The sequence below is a fragment of the Lissotriton helveticus genome, chromosome 1_1 (genome assembly GCF_964261635.1).
Source record: "Lissotriton helveticus chromosome 1_1, aLisHel1.1, whole genome shotgun sequence".
In the NCBI taxonomy this organism is placed as follows: domain Eukaryota; kingdom Metazoa; phylum Chordata; class Amphibia; order Caudata; family Salamandridae; genus Lissotriton; species Lissotriton helveticus.
This window is the reverse complement of record NC_136057.1, coordinates 394935243-394954550: the sequence shown is the minus strand read 5'-3', so window position 1 is coordinate 394954550 and position 19308 is coordinate 394935243. Positions and strand designations below refer to the sequence as shown.

At 52.2% G+C, this 19308-nt stretch overlaps 1 protein-coding gene across 5 annotated transcripts in view; it reads left to right on the top strand.

The window, feature by feature from the left end:
• Window positions 1-1961: 1961 nt before the first annotated feature.
• LOC144809927 (myelin expression factor 2-like) overlaps window positions 1962-19308 on the top strand; it is a 102309-nt gene continuing 84962 nt past the window's right edge. For 2 of the 5 annotated variants that reach the window (XR_013606870.1, XR_013606873.1), the window contains exon 1: window positions 1962-2060. Coding sequence is in view for 1 of the 5 variants with exons in the window: in XM_078673751.1 (XP_078529877.1) it covers window positions 2434-2535; window positions 3256-3364 (211 nt within the window). In the remaining 4 variants the exon portion in view is untranslated. Of the gene's footprint in view, window positions 2061-2345; window positions 2536-3255; window positions 3442-19308 lie in introns of all 5 variants that reach the window. The other 3 variants (XR_013606871.1, XM_078673751.1, XR_013606872.1) reach the window with 3 other exon arrangements.

Below are 19308 nucleotides of genomic sequence, written 5' to 3'. Positions count from 1 at the left end.
ATATAATATTGAAAATTTTCAAACTGTCTTTGGATATGATGTGATCAATGATCGGTTTTGTGTATCTGATAACTCCAAGTCAAATTTGAAGACTATGTTTTTGAATTCCTGTTTAGAGAGGCGTGCCTTGGAGGATTCAAAACTTACTACCTGTAAATTGTATAATGGCTTGAATGAGTTTAGTGGATTACATCCATACTTGACGCAGGTGACTAGAGTCTCACACCAGTTTGTACTCACTAGAATGAGGATGGGAACTGCACACCATCTGGTTGCGTGCCCTAATATAAAAACGCGCCCTGTGGGACCCTGTCCATGTGATCACAAGACAGAACAGAGTACTGTGCACTTTCTTTTTTCTTGTATCATGTACAGTGAATTGCGGAAAATTTATTTAAAGCCTATTCTGAATAGATTTGGAGTAAGAACTATCACAGAATCTATGAAATTGCTTTTTAATATGCATCATCCGGACATTTGCTTTTTTACGGCTATTTTCCTACAGAAGGCTATCAGCGCAAGGAAAAGCATGTGTTTTTAATGACTGTGTTTTAATATATTTATTCCATCCCGCACTGGATAATTATTGTTACAACTGTATTTTTCTTTATATTTTTTAATCTATGAAATGTTTGTATATGCAACTGTATGTGCTTTTATGGACATGTTTTATGCTCCGAATAAAGCTCTATGAAATGAAAATGACCTAACGGTCTTTTTTTAAAATACTCACGCCAAAAAGGTTCTCAGTCAGGAGTGACATCATGTGGAGGATCAAAATCAGGAAGATCAGAAATATACTGGGCTGCAGAGACAAAGAATCCCCAGAACCTCCGTGCACAGAGTACCTCCTTAGTAGAGTCCTGTCCTGTCCTCCTCAGTAGATTTCTGTCTTCTGACAAGATCACTCCCTCAGATAGCCACTTCTCTGATGAGGCCCGCGTTGGCTGTGCCATTTGAAGAAATCTGAACTCCTTCTCAGGGGTCTCACTGATACTTAGTCCATTCAAACCAATAATAAAGAATTTGGGCATGAAGCTGAAATATAAAAGAACATTTTTATTAACCTTAAATGAGGTGAGACTACGTCACACAGAAGCCTTAGCAACTGAATGAGGCAGTCTGCTAGAATGGTCTTACTTCACGTCTTATATACTCTTTATCCTGCCCCAGGCAATAAGAGAGTTGTACCAATTACATTCCTAAACAAATGGAAAATCTGGAGGGTCAGCAGGTGAGTAGCCTTTCGGGGTTTTAGCGGGATATGGGCAAAACATTATAATTACATAGTTCACAAAAGTTAATCTGATTTAGATGGCACTGCAGGGCATGGCATAATTACATGTACAGTATCCCAACCCAAAAGTTAATCATTAGGAATGTCCCAAATTCAATCTCCAAAAGCCGGACAAACCTATAATTGAAAGCATAACCCATGTAATGAAGAAACATAAAAAAGAAACAGTAACAGATGATGAACAAGATAAGGCATGTGCAAGGAAACTAAAAGTTAACGATGTCCTGAACATTGATTGGCAATCTCAGACAAAGATCGATCAGGGAAATTGGCTTTGCGAGGTCAGTTTCAGGTGAAGAGGTCAGTTTCTTACAGTTCATTCCAGAGTCAGAAAGAAACCTAGTTAATGTATACATGGACTAAGAAGGCCAGGCCACTTTGTTCACCAGGCTACCTTCACAGGCCTACGTGAGGGCAACACAAAATGGAGTTAGGCTCGAGAATTACAGAACCTCACAGGGTTAACTTAATTAAATGTGTAGGCCTATACATTGTTGCAAGCTATTCTGTATGAGGATATTCGTTTACTAATTTGTTTTATTTCTTTACATGTATTTGAAAATATCCCTTGCTGTAGGGTTGTGGGTAACTAACCAATATAAATATATATTTGTATATCAATTTACGTTTGTGCATTTTATTGGTTAGTAAACATTTTGTTTTCTACAGTGTGATTGAGTTCAAAGATGCAGAATTTGTCAAGAAAGCAGTGGAAGTTAAGGCCAAGCACGATCTTAGTGGAAGACCCTTGCACATTATAGAGGTGAGGCTGTTGATTTTGTCAAGATATGCCACTAAAGCAGGTTTTCTAAAGCTGTGCTCAATCATGCCTTTAACTGTCATTTTGGTAGTTTATCACTCATTTTTTGCTCCGTGTCCCACTTGGAAAAAAAAAAGTACTTGGAAGGAACATAACTCATCTAAACCAACTTGTCTTAGACGTTATCGGATTCTAGTAATAGGCACTCTTGATAAGACTTGTCACATTTGCAGTATTGTAGATATTTTCAACTCCCTCCAGCTTCTCCCCCCCCCACCCCCCTTCCAGGAATTTTTAAGGAGAACATGCTCGCCGTGCTTTAAGCCGCAGTGGTGGAGGATTCTCAGCAGGACACAGTGCGGATGTCCGACCGGGGATGATGAATTTACCTCCTAATATTGTGAATCATCCCAACATACCCCCAGAGATCATAAACTCGTCAACTGGTCAACTCGGAAACACTGTATTTGTTGCAAATGTAAGTCTGATATAATAAATGTCTTCAAATGTGTCTCTTGTGTTAAAGGACCTGCATTCTTGACTCAAGTTTTGAAAATTGAAGAGACTGCAATGCTGTTAATGCGTTCATGGTGCTGCTTAGCAGGATATTCTTTGTTGTGTTTTATACATATATGTCCACTCCAAACACCCAGGCATCCTGATATTCCTGCCGAGGGAAAGGGTTACTATTTACGAAACACACATTGCTGATGGGCTGTGTGTTTTTTTTATTTTTTAAAGTTTCACCTGTCTTTGAGACATGCTGTGATCACGATATGGGCTTGAAACCCCGCCATTTTTCCGCTTTGTGGCAATGGCTGCACATCGTGCTTTAGCTTTAAACATAAGCTAATTGATAGTCAATATTTAGACAATACAGCTGCCGCATAATTTTTTTCCTATGTATTGCCTTGTGTAGCAACAGTGCCACAATTTAGCTCTACACATTTAAAGCGCAATATGCCGCCGTTGCTGCAAAAGTCAATAAATAGGGAAACTGGCGATCGACACTGCATTTGTTTTCCACTTGCAAAGCCAAAAGCTCTACATTTAATTAATGCAAGACCTATTGCATTGTAAATCCCCCCCCCCATACACACACACACACACACACCCACACCCCTCCTATATCACTCACAGCAATAGGTTAGTTTGGGCAGCATTTTTATAGGGTCATAATATATGTTTTGTTTTTCAGCTTGATTTTAAAGTTGGATGGAAGAAAATGAAAGAGGTGTTTAGCATGGCAGGAACTGTGAAACGCGCGGATATAAAAGAAGACCAAGACGGCAAGAGCCGTGGAATGGGTACAGTCATTTTTGAACAAGCACTGGAAGCTGTTCAAGCAATCTGTATCCTTTTAAGTAACTGGTTCCCTTGATCAGTGAGTACTCCCAGTCTCACTTTTACTCGGGTGTGATTTCTTTGATTGAAATTTGCTGAAAATAAATGCTGGGCCATCTGCTCTGATAAGCAAATATCCACCAATTGTGTATCACTTTAAGGCCTTTCATTCTAATTATTCATTTACTTATTGACCCTGTCTCCTGTTTGCTTTACTTTCACTTCCTTGTGTCATTTTAATGGTGTCAGACTTGTGCACTCTCGATATGGTCAGGGGTTAAGATTGTTCCTATTTGAGGTGCATCTCCATCCTAGGTGATTTACTAATTGAGTTGGATCAAGCCTTTTTTTGGTCTCGCCAACACAGCGCACATGCGCTGCTTAGGCAAAATGGCCTATTGCTATCGCTTTGGCTTTTCCGCCAATCACGTCCAAGCGTTCCAATGCCTTCAATGGCAACGCGTGCACGTGTGGAGATTCACTGGCGGGAGCAAGCGCTGCCATATGGTAGCAATTATCGCTCCCGCTAGTGAATTGCGCAGTCCCCCTCCTCCCCCCTGCTGCCGCTAGCCCTTGTTTTCCCTGCCACAGTTTCAAGTGAGAGATCAGTATCTTTCATAATAGGCACACTTGGTAACACGCTATTTATAGAAAGTTCATCTTTACCTGGGCATATGTGCAAGCTGTCCTCCATCAGCTTCCCGAGCTGCTCACTCAGTGTCTGAGTCTGTTTTCCCTAATGCCCGATAGGCTGCTCCACCTCCTTTCCGACAAGCTGTGTTTTTCCAGCCGAGCTATCCAGCTGCTCTGCCTGTTGATCCTGTGCAATTATGGCTGTAGAGACAGCAGCAAGTTCCTGAGAGTCGGCACCGGCATTGCCTTTCACTAGTGAGTCACCCCGAGGCAGGAACACATCATCCGCCTCAAACACCACTTCCTGCACTGCCCCTCACGAAAAACTGATTAGCGTCTGCTTCGCACTGCGATCCCCCCGCAGTCACACTCAGGCGCCCAGCTGTCCAGTGGCCATTACTGGGGTTTTGGTTCCGCCTCCTTTGCTCTCTCGGCTGTGCCGCTGGGAGTGAGCAGCTTCCCTCGCACAGACTCCACCAATGCTGTGGCGTTTCCAAATAAAGAGAAAAGCCGACGCTTCAGCCGTCAAAGTACTCCAGACCACGCTGATGTCCTATATTTCACCTGGTAGGGGAATTTCTCATCATAATTCCCCATTATTGATGAGCCCTATTTCTTTCCTTCGCAATTACAGCTGGGTTAGGGGCGGGGCACAGAAACAGCTCTCTTGTGGTGGTCAGTCAGCCGCCATCTTGAACAGACCGACGGCCGGGAGGAACTGTAAATGACAATGCCATTTATTTATCGGTTTTCAAAACCAACACAAATAAAAAGTTTGTCATTTGCAATGCCAATAGCTCTAACTTTTGCAAAGGCGAGACCGTTGCATTGTAAATGCTTGTTCTAGGAAGGCAACCTCCTTTTGAGATTGTCATTTAATTCTTAAGCTCTTCAATTAACTTATGATTGGAGTTGTATTCCCTGTCTTTTATGGAAGTGTATCAGAATAATTGAGTGTTCATCGTGGTTTGTGGGTTTATAAAAATACTCACCTTCTTCCCCTACTGGCTTCCCTAACATTCGGCACAGCCAACTTGTTTAGCCCCAAATTAGTACTTAAGACTGTGGGTCTTACAGGCACATCTTAAACATGTAAAAATAACAAATAGGTGCTCATTTTAGCCGGGGAGGCTCACTTGGAGGGGCTGGTCCAGTTGTCCCCTCAACCCCAGAACCATGCCTGTATGAACCTCAATGGGAGGGTGAGGTGGTGCCGCATGCCATGCTAATCAGTGTGCTAGGGTATAGGAGGAGGTGAGATTCTTCCGATGAGCTACTAGACCTGGCAGGTCCCGCCAGGTGGGACGAGCCAGTAGAAACACTGTTGCAGCCTGGTGCACATACAGATACAGTGAGACTGATATGCTGTCAGGTGCAGGGGCGAAATGGCCTGTAGGGCAAGATGGCAGTGTCAAAAAAGCTGGTCTGACAGGTCCATTCAAGGGCTGGGATTTGTGCTGTTTGTGGGCCTGTTCTGTGTCCTGTTGGGCCGTTTTTTCCAGTTAATTTACCTGATATTACCACAAATATAGCCTGCAGAAAGCGTGTCTTTACAACTTCTAAACTGCCCCGATTTGCGTGTGTGCGCCACATTTTTATCTATCTGATTCGACAACTTTTTTTTTTGGTGCCAGCATATTTTCTGTTCTAGTCCGACATAGGTCATGTGGACAGCCAGGAGACTTGCAGGTGGCATGGGGCTACCTGGTGAGGAAGTACTCCCCTATGACGTCAGATGCTGTTGGAGACGTGATGAGGCAGCGCTGCTGCCTGGTGGTCTAGCTTGGGAGACCTGGTGAGACCGTGCTGCTGCTGTCTGATGCACTGGAAGACATGGTGAGGCAGTGCTGCTGTCTGATGCACTTGGAGACATGGTGAGGCAGTGCTACTGCTGTCTGGTGCACTGGGTGACAGTGAGACAGGCTGCTGCTGTCTGGTGCACTGGGGAACAGGGTGAGACCGTGCTGCTGCTGTCTGGGACACTGTGAGACATGGTGAGACAGTGAGACAGGCCGCTGCTGTCTGGTGCACTGGGAAACATGGTGAGGCAGTGCTGCTGCTGTCTGGTGCACTGGGATACACGATGAGACAGGCTGCTGCTGCCTGGTGCACTGGGAAACATGGTGAGGCAGTGCTGCTGTCTGGTGCACTGGGAGACATGGCGAGGCAGTGCAGCTGTCTGGTGCACTGGGAGACATGGCGAGGCAGTGCTGCTGTCTGATGCACTGGGAGACATGGCGAGGCAGTGCTGCTGTCTGGTGCACTGGGAGACATGGTGAGGCAGCGCTGCTGCTGTCTGGTGCACTGGGTGACATGGTAAGACCGTGTTGCTGCTGTCTGGTGCACTGGGAGACAAGGTGAGACCGTGTTGCTGCTGTCTGGTGCACTGGGTCACATGGTGAGGCAGCGCTGCTGATGTCTGGTGCATTGGGTGACATGGTGAGACAAGCTGCTGATGTCTGTTGCGCTGGGAAACATGGGGATCCCGTGCTGATGCTGTCTGGTGCACTGGGAGACATGGCGAGGCAGTGCTGCTGTCTGGTGCACTGGGAGACATGGCGAGGCAGTGCTGCTGTATGGTGCACTGGGAGACATGGTGAGGCAGTGCTGCTGATGTCTGGTGCACTGGGTGACATGGTGAGACAGGCTGCTGCTGTCTGGTGCACTGGGAAACATGGGGATCCCGTGCTGCTGCTGTCTGGTGCACTGGGAGACATGGTGAGGCAATGCTGCTGCTGTCTGGTGCACTGGGTGACATGGTGAGACAGGCTGCTGCTGTCTGGTACACTGAGAGACATGGTGAGGCAGTGCTGCTGCTGTCTGGTGCACTGGGAAACATGGAGAGACTGTGTTGCTGCTGTCTGGTGCAGTGGGAGACATGGTGAGGAGGTGCTGCTGCTGTCTGGTGCACTGGGAAACATGGAGAGACCCTGTTGCTGCTGGCTGGTGCACTGGGAGACATGGTGAGGAAGTGCTGCTGTCTGGTGCGCTGGGAGTCATGGTGAGGCAGTGCTGCTGCTGTCTGGTGCACTGGGAGACATGGTGAGGCAGTGCTGCTGTCTGGTACACTGAGAGACATGGAGAGACAGTGCTGCTGTCTGGTACACTGAGAGACATGGAGAGGCAGTGCTGCTGCTGTCTGGTGCACTGGGTGACATGGAGAGACAGTGCTGCTGCTGTCTGGTGCAGTGGGAGACATGGTGAGGAGGTGCTGCTGCTGTCTGGTGCACTGGGAAACATGGAGAGACCCTGTTGCTGCTGGCTGGTGCACTGGGAGACATGGTGAGGAAGTGCTGCTGTCTGGTGCGCTGGGAGTCATGGTGAGGCAGTGCTGCTGCTGTCTGGTGCACTGGGAGACATGGTGAGGCAGTGCTGCTGTCTGGTACACTGAGAGACATGGAGAGACAGTGCTGCTGTCTGGTACACTGAGAGACGTGGAGAGGCAGTGCTGCTGCTGTCTGGTGCACTGGGTGACATGGAGAGACAGTGCTGCTGCTGTCTGGTGCACTGGGAGACATGGTGACGCAGTGCTGCTGCTGTCTGGTGCACTGGGAGAAATGGTGAGGCAGTGCTGCTGCCTGGTGCACTGGGAGTCATGGTAAGGCAGTGCTGCTGCCTGGTGCACTGGGAGTCATGGTGAGGCAGTGGTGCTGTCTGGTGCACTGAGAGACATGGCGAGGTAGTGCTGCTGTCTGGTGCACTGGTAGACACGGTGAGGCAGCGCTGCTGCTGTCTGGTGCACTGGGAGACATGGTGAGGCAGTGCTGCTGCTGTCTGGTGCACTGGGAGACATAGTGAGGCAGTGCTGCTGTCTAGTGCACTGGAGGACATGGAGAGGCAGTGCTGCTGGCTGGTGCACTGGGTGACATGGTGAGACAGGCTGCTGATGTCTGGTGCACTGGAGGACATAGAGCGGCAGTGCTGCTGTCTGGTGCACTGGGAGACATGGTGAGGCAGTATTGCTGTCTGGTGGGCTGGCAGTGCTGCTGGCCGCTGCACTGGGAGACATGGTGAGGCAGTATTGCTGTCTGGTGGGCTGGGAGACATGACGAGGCAGTGCTGCTGGCTGCTGCACTGGGAGACATGGAGAGGCAGTGCTGCTGGCTGCTGCACTGGGAGACATGGCGGCAGTACTGCTGTCTGCTGTTGTGGGAGACAAGGCGAACCAGGGTTTTCTCTGGCATCTGATGCAGTGGGGCTCTGGTGAAGTAGTGCTGCTGTCTGGTGAGGTAGCAGACAAATAAAAGGCGCTACTAATTTCTGTTATCTAGTGCTCTGAGACATGGCGAGGCAGTGCTGCTGTCTGGTGGTGTGAGAGACATGGCGAGGCAGTGCTGCTGGCTGGTGCACTGGGACACATGGCCAGTCAGGGTTCGCTCTGGCATCAGATGCAGTAGGGCTCTGGTGGAGCAGTGCTGCTGTCTGCTGAGGTAGCAGACACAGAGAAGGCGCTACTCATTTCTGTTATCTAGTGCTCTTAGACATAGCGAGGCAGTGCTGCTGTCTGGTGGTGTGAGACATGGCGAGGCAGTGCTGCTGTCTGGTGGTGTGAGGCATGACAAGGCAGTGCTGCTGGCTGGTGCACTGGGAGACATGGTGAGGCAGTGCTGCTGTCTGATGCACTTGGGGACATGGTGAGGCAGTTCTACTGCTGTCTGGTGCACTGGGTGACAGTGGGACATGCTGCTGCTGTCTGGTGCACTGGGGAACATGGTGAGACAGGCTGCTGCTGTCTGGTGCACTTGGAAACATGGAAATCCTGTGCTGCTGCTCGCTGGTGCACTGGGAGACATGGTGAGGCTGTGCTGCTGTCTGGTGCACTGTGAGACATGGCGAGGTAGTGCTGCTGTCTGGTGCACTGGGAGACATGGCGAGGCAGTGCTGTTGTCTGGTACACTGGGAGACATGGTGAGGCAGCGCTGCTGCTGTCTGGTGCACTGGGTGACATGGTGAGACAGGCTGCTGCTGTCTGGTGCACTGGGAGACATGGCGAGACCGTGTTGCTGCTGTCTGGTGCACTGGGAGACATGGTGAGACAGGCTGCTGCTGTCTGGTGCACTGGAAGACATGGTGAGGCAGCGCTGCTGCTGTCTGGTGCACTGGGTGACATGGTGAGACAGGCTGCTGCTGTCTGGTGCACTGGGAGACATGGTGAGACCGTGTTGCTGCTGTCTGGTGCACTGGGAGACATGGTGAGACAGGCTGCTGCTGTCTGGTGCACTGGGTGACATGGCGAGGCAGCGCTGCTGATGTCTGGTGCACTGGGTGACATGGTGAGACAAGCTGCTGCTGTCTGGTACGCTGGGAAACATGGGGATCCCGTGCTGCTGCTGTCTAGTGCACTGGGAGACATGGCGAGGCAGTGCTGCTGTTGGTGCACTGGGAGACATGGTGAGGCAGCGCTGCTGATGTCTGGTGCACTGGGTGACATGGTAAGACCGTGTTGCTGCTGTCTGGTGCACTGGGAGATATGGCGAGACAGGCTGCTGCTGTCTGGTGCACTGGGTGACATGGTGAGACAAGCTGCTGCTGTGTGGTGCGCTGGGAAACATGGGGATCCCGTGCTGCTGCTGTCTGGTGCACTGGGAGACATGGCGAGGCAGTGCTGCTGTCTGGTGCACTGGGAGACATGGCGAGGCAGTGCTGCTGTCTGGTGCACTGGGAGACATGGCGAGGCAGTGCTACTGATGTCTGGTGCACTGGGTGACATGGTGAGACAGGCTGCTGCTGTCTGGTGCACTGGGAAACATGGGGATCCCGTGCTGCTCTCTGGTGCACTGGGAGACATGGTGAGGCAATGCTGCTGCTGTCTGGTGCACTGAGTGACATGGTGAGACAGGCTGCTGCTGTCTGGTACACTGAGAGACATGGTGAGGCAGTGCTGCTGCTGTCTGGTGCACTCGGAAACATGGAGAGACTGTGTTGCTGTTGTCTGGTGCACTGGGAGACATGGTGAGGAAGTGCTGCTGCTGTCTGGTGCGCTGGGAAACATGGAGAGACCCTGTTGCTGCTGTTTGGTGCAGTGGGAGACATGGTGAGGAAGTGCTGCTGTCTGGTGCACTGTGTGACATGGTGAGACAGTGCTGCTGTCTGGTACACTGAGAGACATGGAGAGACAGTGCTGCTGCTGTCTGGTGCACTGGGTGACATGGAGAGACAGTGCTGCTGCTGTCTGGTGCACTGGGTGACATGGAGAGACCGTGCTGCTGCTGTCTGGTGCACTGGGAAAGATGGTGAGGCAGTGCTACTGCTGTCTGGTGCACTGGGAGACATGGCGAGGCAGTGCTGCTGGCTGGTGCACTGGGAGACATAGTGAGGCAGTGCTGCTGTCTAGTGCACTGGAGGACATGGAGAGGCAGTGCTGCTGCTGTCTGGTGCACTGGGAGACATGGTGAGGCAGTGCTGCTGCTGTCTGGTGCACTGGGAGACATGGTGAGGCAGTGCTGCTGCTGTCTGGTGCACTGGGAGACATAGTGAGGCAGTGCTGCTGTCTAGTGCACTGGAGGACATGGAGAGGCAGTGCTGCTGGCTGGTGCACTGGGAGACATGGTGAGGCAGTATTGCTGTCAGGTGGGCTGGGAGACATGACGAGGCAGTGCTGCTGGTTGCTGCACTGGGAGACATGGCGAGGCAGTGCTGCTGGCTGCTGCACTGGGAGACATGGCGGCAGTGCTGCTGTCTGGTGTTGTCGGAGACATGGCGAAACAGGGTTTGCTCTGGCATCTGAGGCAGTGGGGCTCTGGTGAAGTAGTGCTGCTGTCTGGTTAGGTAGCAGACAAAGAAAAGGTGCTACTAATTTCTGTTATCTAGTGCTCTGAGACATGGCGAGGCAGTGCTGCTGTCTGGTGGTGTGAGAGACATGGCGAGGCAGTGCTGCTGGCTGGTGCACTGGGACACATGGCCAGTCAGGGTTCGCTCTGGCAGCAGATGCAGTAGGGCTCTGGTGGAGCAGTGCTGCTGTCTGCTGAGGTAGCAGACACAGAAAAGGCGCTACTCATTTCTGTTATCTAGTGTTCTTAGACATAGCGAGGCAGTGCTGCTGTCTGGTGGTGTGAGACATGGCGAGGCAGTGCTGCTGGCAGGTGCACTGGGAGACATGGTGAGGCAGTGCTGCTGTCTGATGCACTTGGGGACATGGTGAGGCAGTTCTACTACTGTCTGGTGCACTGGGTGACAGTGGGACAGGCTGCTGCTGTCTGGTGCACTGGGGAACATGGTGAGACCGTGCTGCTGCTGTCTGGGGCACTGGGAAACATGGTGAGGCAATGCTGTTGCTGTCTGGTGCACTGGGAAACATGGTGAGACAGGCTGCTGCTGTCTGGTGCACTGGGAAACATGGAAATCCTGTGCTGCTGCTCTCTGGTGCACTGGGAGACATGGTGAGGCTGTGCTGCTGTCTGGTGCACTGGGAGACATGGCGAGGTAGTGCTGCTGTCTGGTGCACTGGGAGACATGGCGAGACAGTGCTGCTGTCTGGTGCACTGGTTGACATGGTGAAGCAGCGCTGCTGCTGTCTGGTGCACTGGGTGACATGGTGAGACAGGCTGCTGCTGTCTGGTGCACTGGGAGACATGGCGAGACCGTGTTGCTGCTGTCTGGTGCACTTGGAGACATGGTGAGACAGGCTGCTGCTGTCTGGTGCACTGGGAGACATGGTGAGGCAGCGCTGCTGCTGTCTGGTGCACTGGGTGACATGGTGAGACAGGCTGCTGCTGTCTGGTGCACTGGGAGACATGGTGAGACCGTGTTGCTGCTGTCTGGTGCACTGGGAGACATGGTGAGACAGGCTGCTGCTGTCTGGTGCGCTGGGAGACATGGTGAGGCAGCGCTGCTGCTGTCTGGTGCACTGGGTGACATGGTGAGACAGGCTGCTGCTGTCTGGTGCACTGGGAGACATGGTGAGACCGTGTTGCTGCTGTCTGGTGCACTGGGAGACATGGTGAGACAGGCTGCTGCTGTCTGGTGCACTGGGTGACATGGCGAGGCAGCGCTGCTGATGTCTGGTGCACTGGGTGCCATGGTGAGACAAGCTGCTGCTGTCTGGTACGCTGGGAAACATGGGGATCCCGTGCTGCTGCTGTCTAGTGCACTGGGAGACATGGCGAGGCAGTGCTGCTGTTGGTGCACTGGGAGACATGGTGAGGCAGCGCTGCTGATGTCTGGCGCACTGGGTGACATGGTAAGACCGTGTTGCTGCTGTCTGGTGCACTGGGAGATATGGCGAGACAGGCTGCTGCTGTCTGGTGCACTGGGTGACATGGTGAGGCAATGCTGCTGATGTCTGGTGCACTGGGAGACATGGTGAGGCAATGCTGCTGATGTCTGGTGCACTGGGTGACATGGTGAGACAGGCTGCTGCTGTCTGGTACACTGAGAGACATGGTGAGGCAGTGCTGCTGCTGTCTGGTGCACGGGGAAACAGAGAGACTGTGTTGCTGTTGTCTGGTGCACTGGGAGACATGGAGAGACCCTGTTGCTGCTGTCTGGTGCAGTGGGAGACATGGTGAGGAAGTGCTGCTGTCTGGTGCACTGGGTGACATGGTGAGACAGTGGTGCGGTCTGGTACACTGAGAGACATGGAGAGACAGTGCTGCTGTCTGGTACACTGAGAGACATGGAGAGGCAGTGCTGCTGCTGTCTGGTGCACTGGGTGACATGGAGAGACAGTGCTGCTGCTGTCTGGTGCACTGGGAAAGATGGTGAGGCAGTGCTGCTGCTGTCTGGTGCACTGGGAGACATGGCGAGCAGTGCTGCTGGCTGGTGCACTGGGAGACAAGGTGAGGCAGTGCTGCTGCTGTCTTGTGCACTGGGAGACATAGTGAGGCAGTGCTGCTGTCTAGTGCTGCTGGCTGGTGCACTGGGTGACATGGTGAGACAGGCTGCTGATGTCTGGTGCACTGGAGGACATGGAGCGGCAGTGCTGCTGTCTGGTGCACTGGGAGACATGGTGAGGCAGTATTGCTGTCTGGTGGGCTGGGAGACATGACGAGGCAGTGCTGCTGGCTGCTGCACTGGGAGACATGGAGAGGCAGTGCTGCTAGCTGCTGCACTGGGAGACATGGCGGCAGTGCTGCTGTCTGGTGTTGTGGGAGACATTGCGAACCAGGGTTTGCTCTGGCATCTGAGGCAGTGGGGCTCTTGTGAAGTAGTGCTGCTGTCTGGTGAGGTAGCAGACAAAGAAAAGGCGCTACTAATTTCTGTTATCTAGTGCTCTGAGACATGGCGAGGCAGTGCTGCTGTCTGGTGGTGTGAGAGACATGGCGAGGCAGTGCTGCTGGCTGGTGCACTGGGACACATGGCCAGTCAGGGTTTGCTCTGGCATCAGATGCAGTAGGGCTCTGGTGGAGCAGTGCTGCTGTCTGCTGAGGTAGCAGACACAGAAAAGGCGCTACTCATTTCTGTTATCTAGTGCTCTTAGACATAGCGAGGCAGTGCTGCTGTCTGGTGGTGTGAGACATGGTGAGGCAGTGCTGCTGGCTGGTGCACTGGGAGACATGGTGAGGCAGTGCTGCTGTCTGATGCACTTGGGACCATGGTGAGGCAGTTCTACTGCTGTCTGGTGCACTGGGTGACAGTGGGACAGGCTGCTGCTGTCTGGTGCACTGGGGAACATGGTGAGACCGTGCTGCTGCTGTCTGGTGCACTGGGAAACATGGGGAGGCAATGCTGCTGCTGTCTGGTGCACTGGGATACATGGTGAGACAGGCTGCTGCTGTCTGGTGCACTGGGAAAAATGGAAATCCCGTGCTGCTGCTGTCCGGTGCACTGGGAATCATTGTGAGGCAGTGCTGCTGCTGTCTGGTGCACTGGGATACATGGTGAGACAGGCTGCTGCTGTCTGGTGCACTGGGAAACATGGAGATCCCGTGCTGCTGCTCTCTGGTGCACTGGGAGACATGGTGAGGCTGTGCTGCTGTCTGGTGCACTGGGAGACATGGCGAGGTAGTGCTGCTGTCTGGTGCACTGGGAGACATGGCGAGGCAGTGCTGCTGTCTGGTGCACTGGGAGACATAGTGAGGCAGCGCTGCTGCTGTCTGGTGCACTGGGTGGCATGGTGAGACAGGCTGCTGCTGTCTGGTGCACTGGGAAACATGGAGACACCGTGTTGCTGCTGTCTGGTGCACTGGTAGACATGGTGAGGCAGCGCTGCTGCTGTCCGGTGCACTGGGTGACATGGGGATCTCGTGCTGCTGCTGTCTGGTGCACTGGGAGACATGGCGAGGCAGTGCTGCTGCTGTCTGGTGCACTGGGTGACATGGTGAGACAGGCTGCTGCTGTCTGGTGCACTGGGAGACATGGTGGGGCAGTGCTGCTGTCTGGTGCACTGGGAGACATGGTGAGGCAGCGCTGCTGCTGTCTGGTGCACTGGGAGACATGGTGAGGCAGTGCTGCTGCTGTCTGGTGCACTGGGAGACATGGTGAGGCAGCGCTGCTGATGTCTAATGCACTGGGAAACATGGGGATCCCGTGCTGCTGATGTCTGGTGCGCTGGGTGACATGGTGAGACAGGCTGTTGCTGTCTGGTGCACTGGGAGACATGGTGAGGCAGTGCTGCTGTCTGGTGCACTGGGAGACATGGTGAGGCAGTGCTGCTGTCTGGTGCACTGGGAGACATGGTGAGGCAGTGCTGCTGTCTGGTGCACTGGGAGACATGGTGAGGCAGCGCTGCTGATGTCTGGTGCACTGAGAAACATGGGGATCCCGTGCTGCTGCTGTCTGGTGCACTGGGTGACATGGTGAGACAGGCTGCTGCTGTCTGGTGCACTGGGAGACATGGAGAGACAGGCTGCTGTCTGGTAGACAGAGACATGGTGAGGCAGTGCTGCTGCTGTCTGGTGCACTGGGAGACATGGTGAGGCAGTGCTGCTGCTGTCTGGTGCACTGGGAGACATGGTGAGGCAGTGCTGCTGCTGTCTGATGCACTGGGAGACATGGTGAGGCAGTGCTGCTGCCTGGTGCACTGGGAGTCATGGTGAGGCAGTGCTGCTGCTGTCTGGTGCACTGGGAGTCATGGTGAGGCAGTGCTGCTGCTGTCTGGTGCACTGGGTGACATGGTGAAGCAGTGCTGCTGCTGTCTGGTGCACTGGGTGACATGGTGAGAGTGCTGCTGTCTGGTACACTGAGAGACATGGTGAGGCAGTATTGCTGTCTGGTGCACTGGGAGACATGGCGAGGCAGTGCTGCTGGCTGCTGCACTGGGAGACATGGTGGCAGTGCTGCTGTTTGGTGTTGTGGGAGACATGGCGAACCAGGGTTTTCTCTGGCATCTGATGCAGTGGGGCTCTGGTGAAGTAGTGCTGCTGTCTGGTGAGGTAGCAGACACAGAAAAGGCGCTACGAATTTCTGTTATCTAGTGCTCTGAGACATGGCGAGGCAGTGCTGCTGTCTGGTGGTGTGAGAGACATGGCGAGGCAGTGCTGCTGTCTGGTGGTGTGAGAGACATGGCGAGGCAGTGCTGCTGGCTGGTGCACTGGGACACATGGCCAGTCAGGGTTTGCTCTGGCATCAGATGCAGTAGGGCTCTGGTGGAGCAGTGCTACTGTCTGCTGAGATAGCACAGACAGAAAAGGCGCTACTCATTTCTGTTATCTAGTGCTCTGAGACATGGCGAGGCAGTGCTGCTGTCTAGTGGTGTGAGACATGGCGAGGCAGTGCTGCTGTCTGGTGGTGTGAGACATGGCGAGGCAGTGCTGCTGTCTGGTGGTGTTAGACATGGCGAGGCAGTGCTGCTGTCTGGTGGTGTGAAACATGGCGAGGCAGTGCTGCCGTCTGTTGGTGTGGGAGACGGCGAGGCAGTGCTGCTGGCTGGTGCACTGGGAAACATGAAGAGGCAGTGCTGCGGTCTGGTGCACTGGGAGACATGAAGAGGCATTGCTGCGGTCTGGTGAGGTAGCAGACGCAGAAAATGTGCGCTTCTCATTTGTGGTATTTAGGCTTCTGAGACATGGCGAGGCAGTGCTGCTGTCTGGTGAGGTAGCAGACGCAGAAAAGGCGCTTCTCATTTGTGACAGCTACGGTTCTGAGACATGGCGAGGCATTGCTGCTGTCTGGTTGTGTGAGACATGGCGAGGCAGTGCTGCGGTCTGTTGGTGTGGGAGACGGCGAGGCAGTGCTGCTGGCTGGTGCACTGGGAGACATGGCGAGGCAGTGCTGCGGTCTGGTGAGGTAGCAGACGCAGAAAAGGCGTTACTCATTTGTGACATCTAGGGCTCTGAGACATGGCGAGGCAGTGCTGCTGTCTGGTGAGGTAGCAGACGCAGAAAAGGCGCTTCTCATTTGTGACAGCTAGGGTTCTGAGACATGGCGAGGCCGTGCTGCTGTCTGGTGAGGTAGCCGTAGCAGCCGCAGAAAGGCGCTTCTCATTTGTGACAGCTAGGGTTCTGAGACATGGCGAGGCATTGCTGCTGTCTGGTTGTGTGAGACATGGCGAGGCAGTGCTGCGGTCTGTTGGTGTGGGAGACGGCGAGGCAGTGCTGCTGGCTGGTGCACTGGGAGACATGGGGAGGCAGTGCTGCGGTCTGGTGAGGTAGCAGACGCAGAAAAGGCGTTACTCATTTGTGACATCTAGGGCTCTGAGACATGGCGAGGCAGTGCTGCTGTCTGGTGAGGTAGCAGACGCAGAAAAGGCGCTACTCATTTGTGACATCTAGGGCTCTGAGACATGGCGAGGCAGTGCTGCGGTCTGGTGAGGTAGCAGACGCAGAAAAGGCGCTTCTCATTAGTGACAGCTAGGGTTCTGAGACATGGCGAGGCCGTGCTGCTGTCTGGTGAGGTAGCCGTAGCAGCCGCAGAAAAGGGCTTCTCATTTCTGACTTCTAGGGCTCTGAGGCGTGCTGGCAGAGCTGTGTCTAGAGCACTTAGTGACACGAGGGCACTGATGCGCTGGGAGACAGTGCTGCTGTCAGGTTTGTTGACAGACGTGCCAAGGCTCTAGGCAGTGCTGGTATCTGATGTACTGGGAGACATAGCCGAGCAGTGCCGTCTGGTGTGGGGTGGGAGACGTGGGCTGTGCTGTGAAATGTGCTGCTGTGGGTACATGCTGGTGTTCCGTGCTGGTCTCTGCTGTTTGGCAGCACGTGCTATTGAAATGTGCCTAGGAAGCGATCCCCGCTGTGCAGAACTCTGTGATGCATAGTCAGATCGTGCCTCTGCTGCTCTACTGAAGAAGGTAGTGCTGCTTGTGGACCGAGGGAAGCCGGGGCTGCGTGGCGCCTGCTGAGGGACTTCGGGCTTCCTCCGGACCGTACTATTGGTGTGATGGATGCTTCTAATCTATGGACCTCTGCGGCCTTGCTTGGCAGAAGACGGCCTTTGTTACCTCGTGTATCCCGGTTAGCTAGGTAATTGGCCTTAATGCACGCATCGTACCTGCTGCTTAAATTGAGGATGCATTTCTCTTAGATGATGTATTGCGGAATGTATAGTAATGAATATAAAGAAGCGTCCCCGCACTAGCCGTCTCGATAGGATTGATGCTAACACCCTTTTCATTTCTAATGCACGGCAGATGTGCTCGCGTTTAACGCTCGCTGTTGACATCTGCATGCAAGTCGTGAATCCGGTGTGGTCCGTTTACTCCATTATTCAGAGATCAATACACTGAATACCAGTGCATTTGGTAACCGTCCGTTGCACCTGCTTACGTCTCCCTGAATCAGTAAAACTGCGGATAAGCATATATATGGGGAACTGTTCTGTTTTAAAACCTGAGCGTTTCAAGAGTCAGCATCAGTACTGACACAGGAGCCCTTTTTTCCCAGTGATCTTGGCGCTCATCGAGAAAAATAAATTAATATAGCATTTAGTGGTAGTTAGTTATACTCTGCATTTGTCACCCACTTAAACAGAATTCCCTGCCATGCACATTGGACAGAGCTGGGCACTGATGAAATGTGACCGCAACCTTCTTATCCTTTTATTCTGGGCTTGTTTGTATCCACAATCAAGAGAAGTGCGTGTCATTGATCTGTGCTGGGCGGGTGCTTATCTACCAAAGGAGGACTCCCTACCCACCCCTCCCTGTATTTTTGTCTCCAGTAGAATTGCTCAAAATGCAACTGTTTCTCATTTACAGCGTCACATGCTCTGCTCGCATTTCTAGTAATACGCCTGGGAACCCTATATCAGTCTAAGGGTGATGGGTGCATTGCTTCCATACACCTGCAGTAATGAAAGGCCTGTGGTGTTGGTACGAGCAGGGTCTGTCTCTAGGTCTCGTCTCTAAGCATCACTCGCCTAAGCTAGGTATCCAACGAACCCCTGGGCGAAGTCGGAAAAGATAATTCCACACAACTCCAGCTCCCCTTTATTATTAGTATTTTGACAAGGATGCCGTGCAAGGGATAATTTAAAGTCCGAAGTGAATATAGCCTTGGAGGTGCCAATACGTTACTTTATTTATTCTTCCCTTTGCATTTTAAGGAAAATTTTCCTAGACAGGTGTTACCACTATGGTGCAACACCGAAGATGACAATCTTCTTTCAGATCATACTAAAAAGAGGTGGATCTCATTCTTAAATCCGATGGAGGTAAAATTGCTGACCACATTTATAACTGCGTGGAATTGTCTTCGGCCACATTTAAACGTGTTGCACGTCGGTACTGGAGAACATTGTCCAGAAAAAGTTTTTCGTAGCAGTTTTAGCAAAGTAGCTACCAAACCTCAACTTTAAAACGATTGTGTTGTCCTTCTGCTGTCACTACACCACTGCATATCTGGACAGGTAAACCCACTCGGTTCGGTGTATAATATTCCTCGTTATTACATGTATGTAACACTACTATTACTGTATTCTTGCCTTGGCTATACCAATTCAATTAATCGTAATTTTTCTGAAAATGTTGATGTGTGAATCAAATCGCTGGGTCTTTACTGAACGCCCACTCGAATTTAAAAGCTGTTTGTAGAGATAGGCTTTGTCACTTGCTGAACTTCTTAGCAAACTGGAGTTTCAACATAGCCTCTTCCACTGCAGATACACAGAGGTATGTTCAAGTAGTGACTTCTTACACTTTATCTCTGGAGAGAGAACAGTTCGTCGAGCCCGCTTTGGGTCTAAAGACTATAGCGCCCCTATAGGCCAAGTAAAGCTGTGACCAAGATTTATTTTGGCGGGAAAACGTTTCTCACTAGAAAAAACGGGTTTTCAACATTTTGGCGGGAAAAAAGCTGTCCAAGTCAGCTTGTGATTATTATTTGGGGTACTCCAGTTGTTGTTTTTTAGTGTATCTAATGATTTTGATCTCTGCTTACTTATTCATCTTATGGTAGGA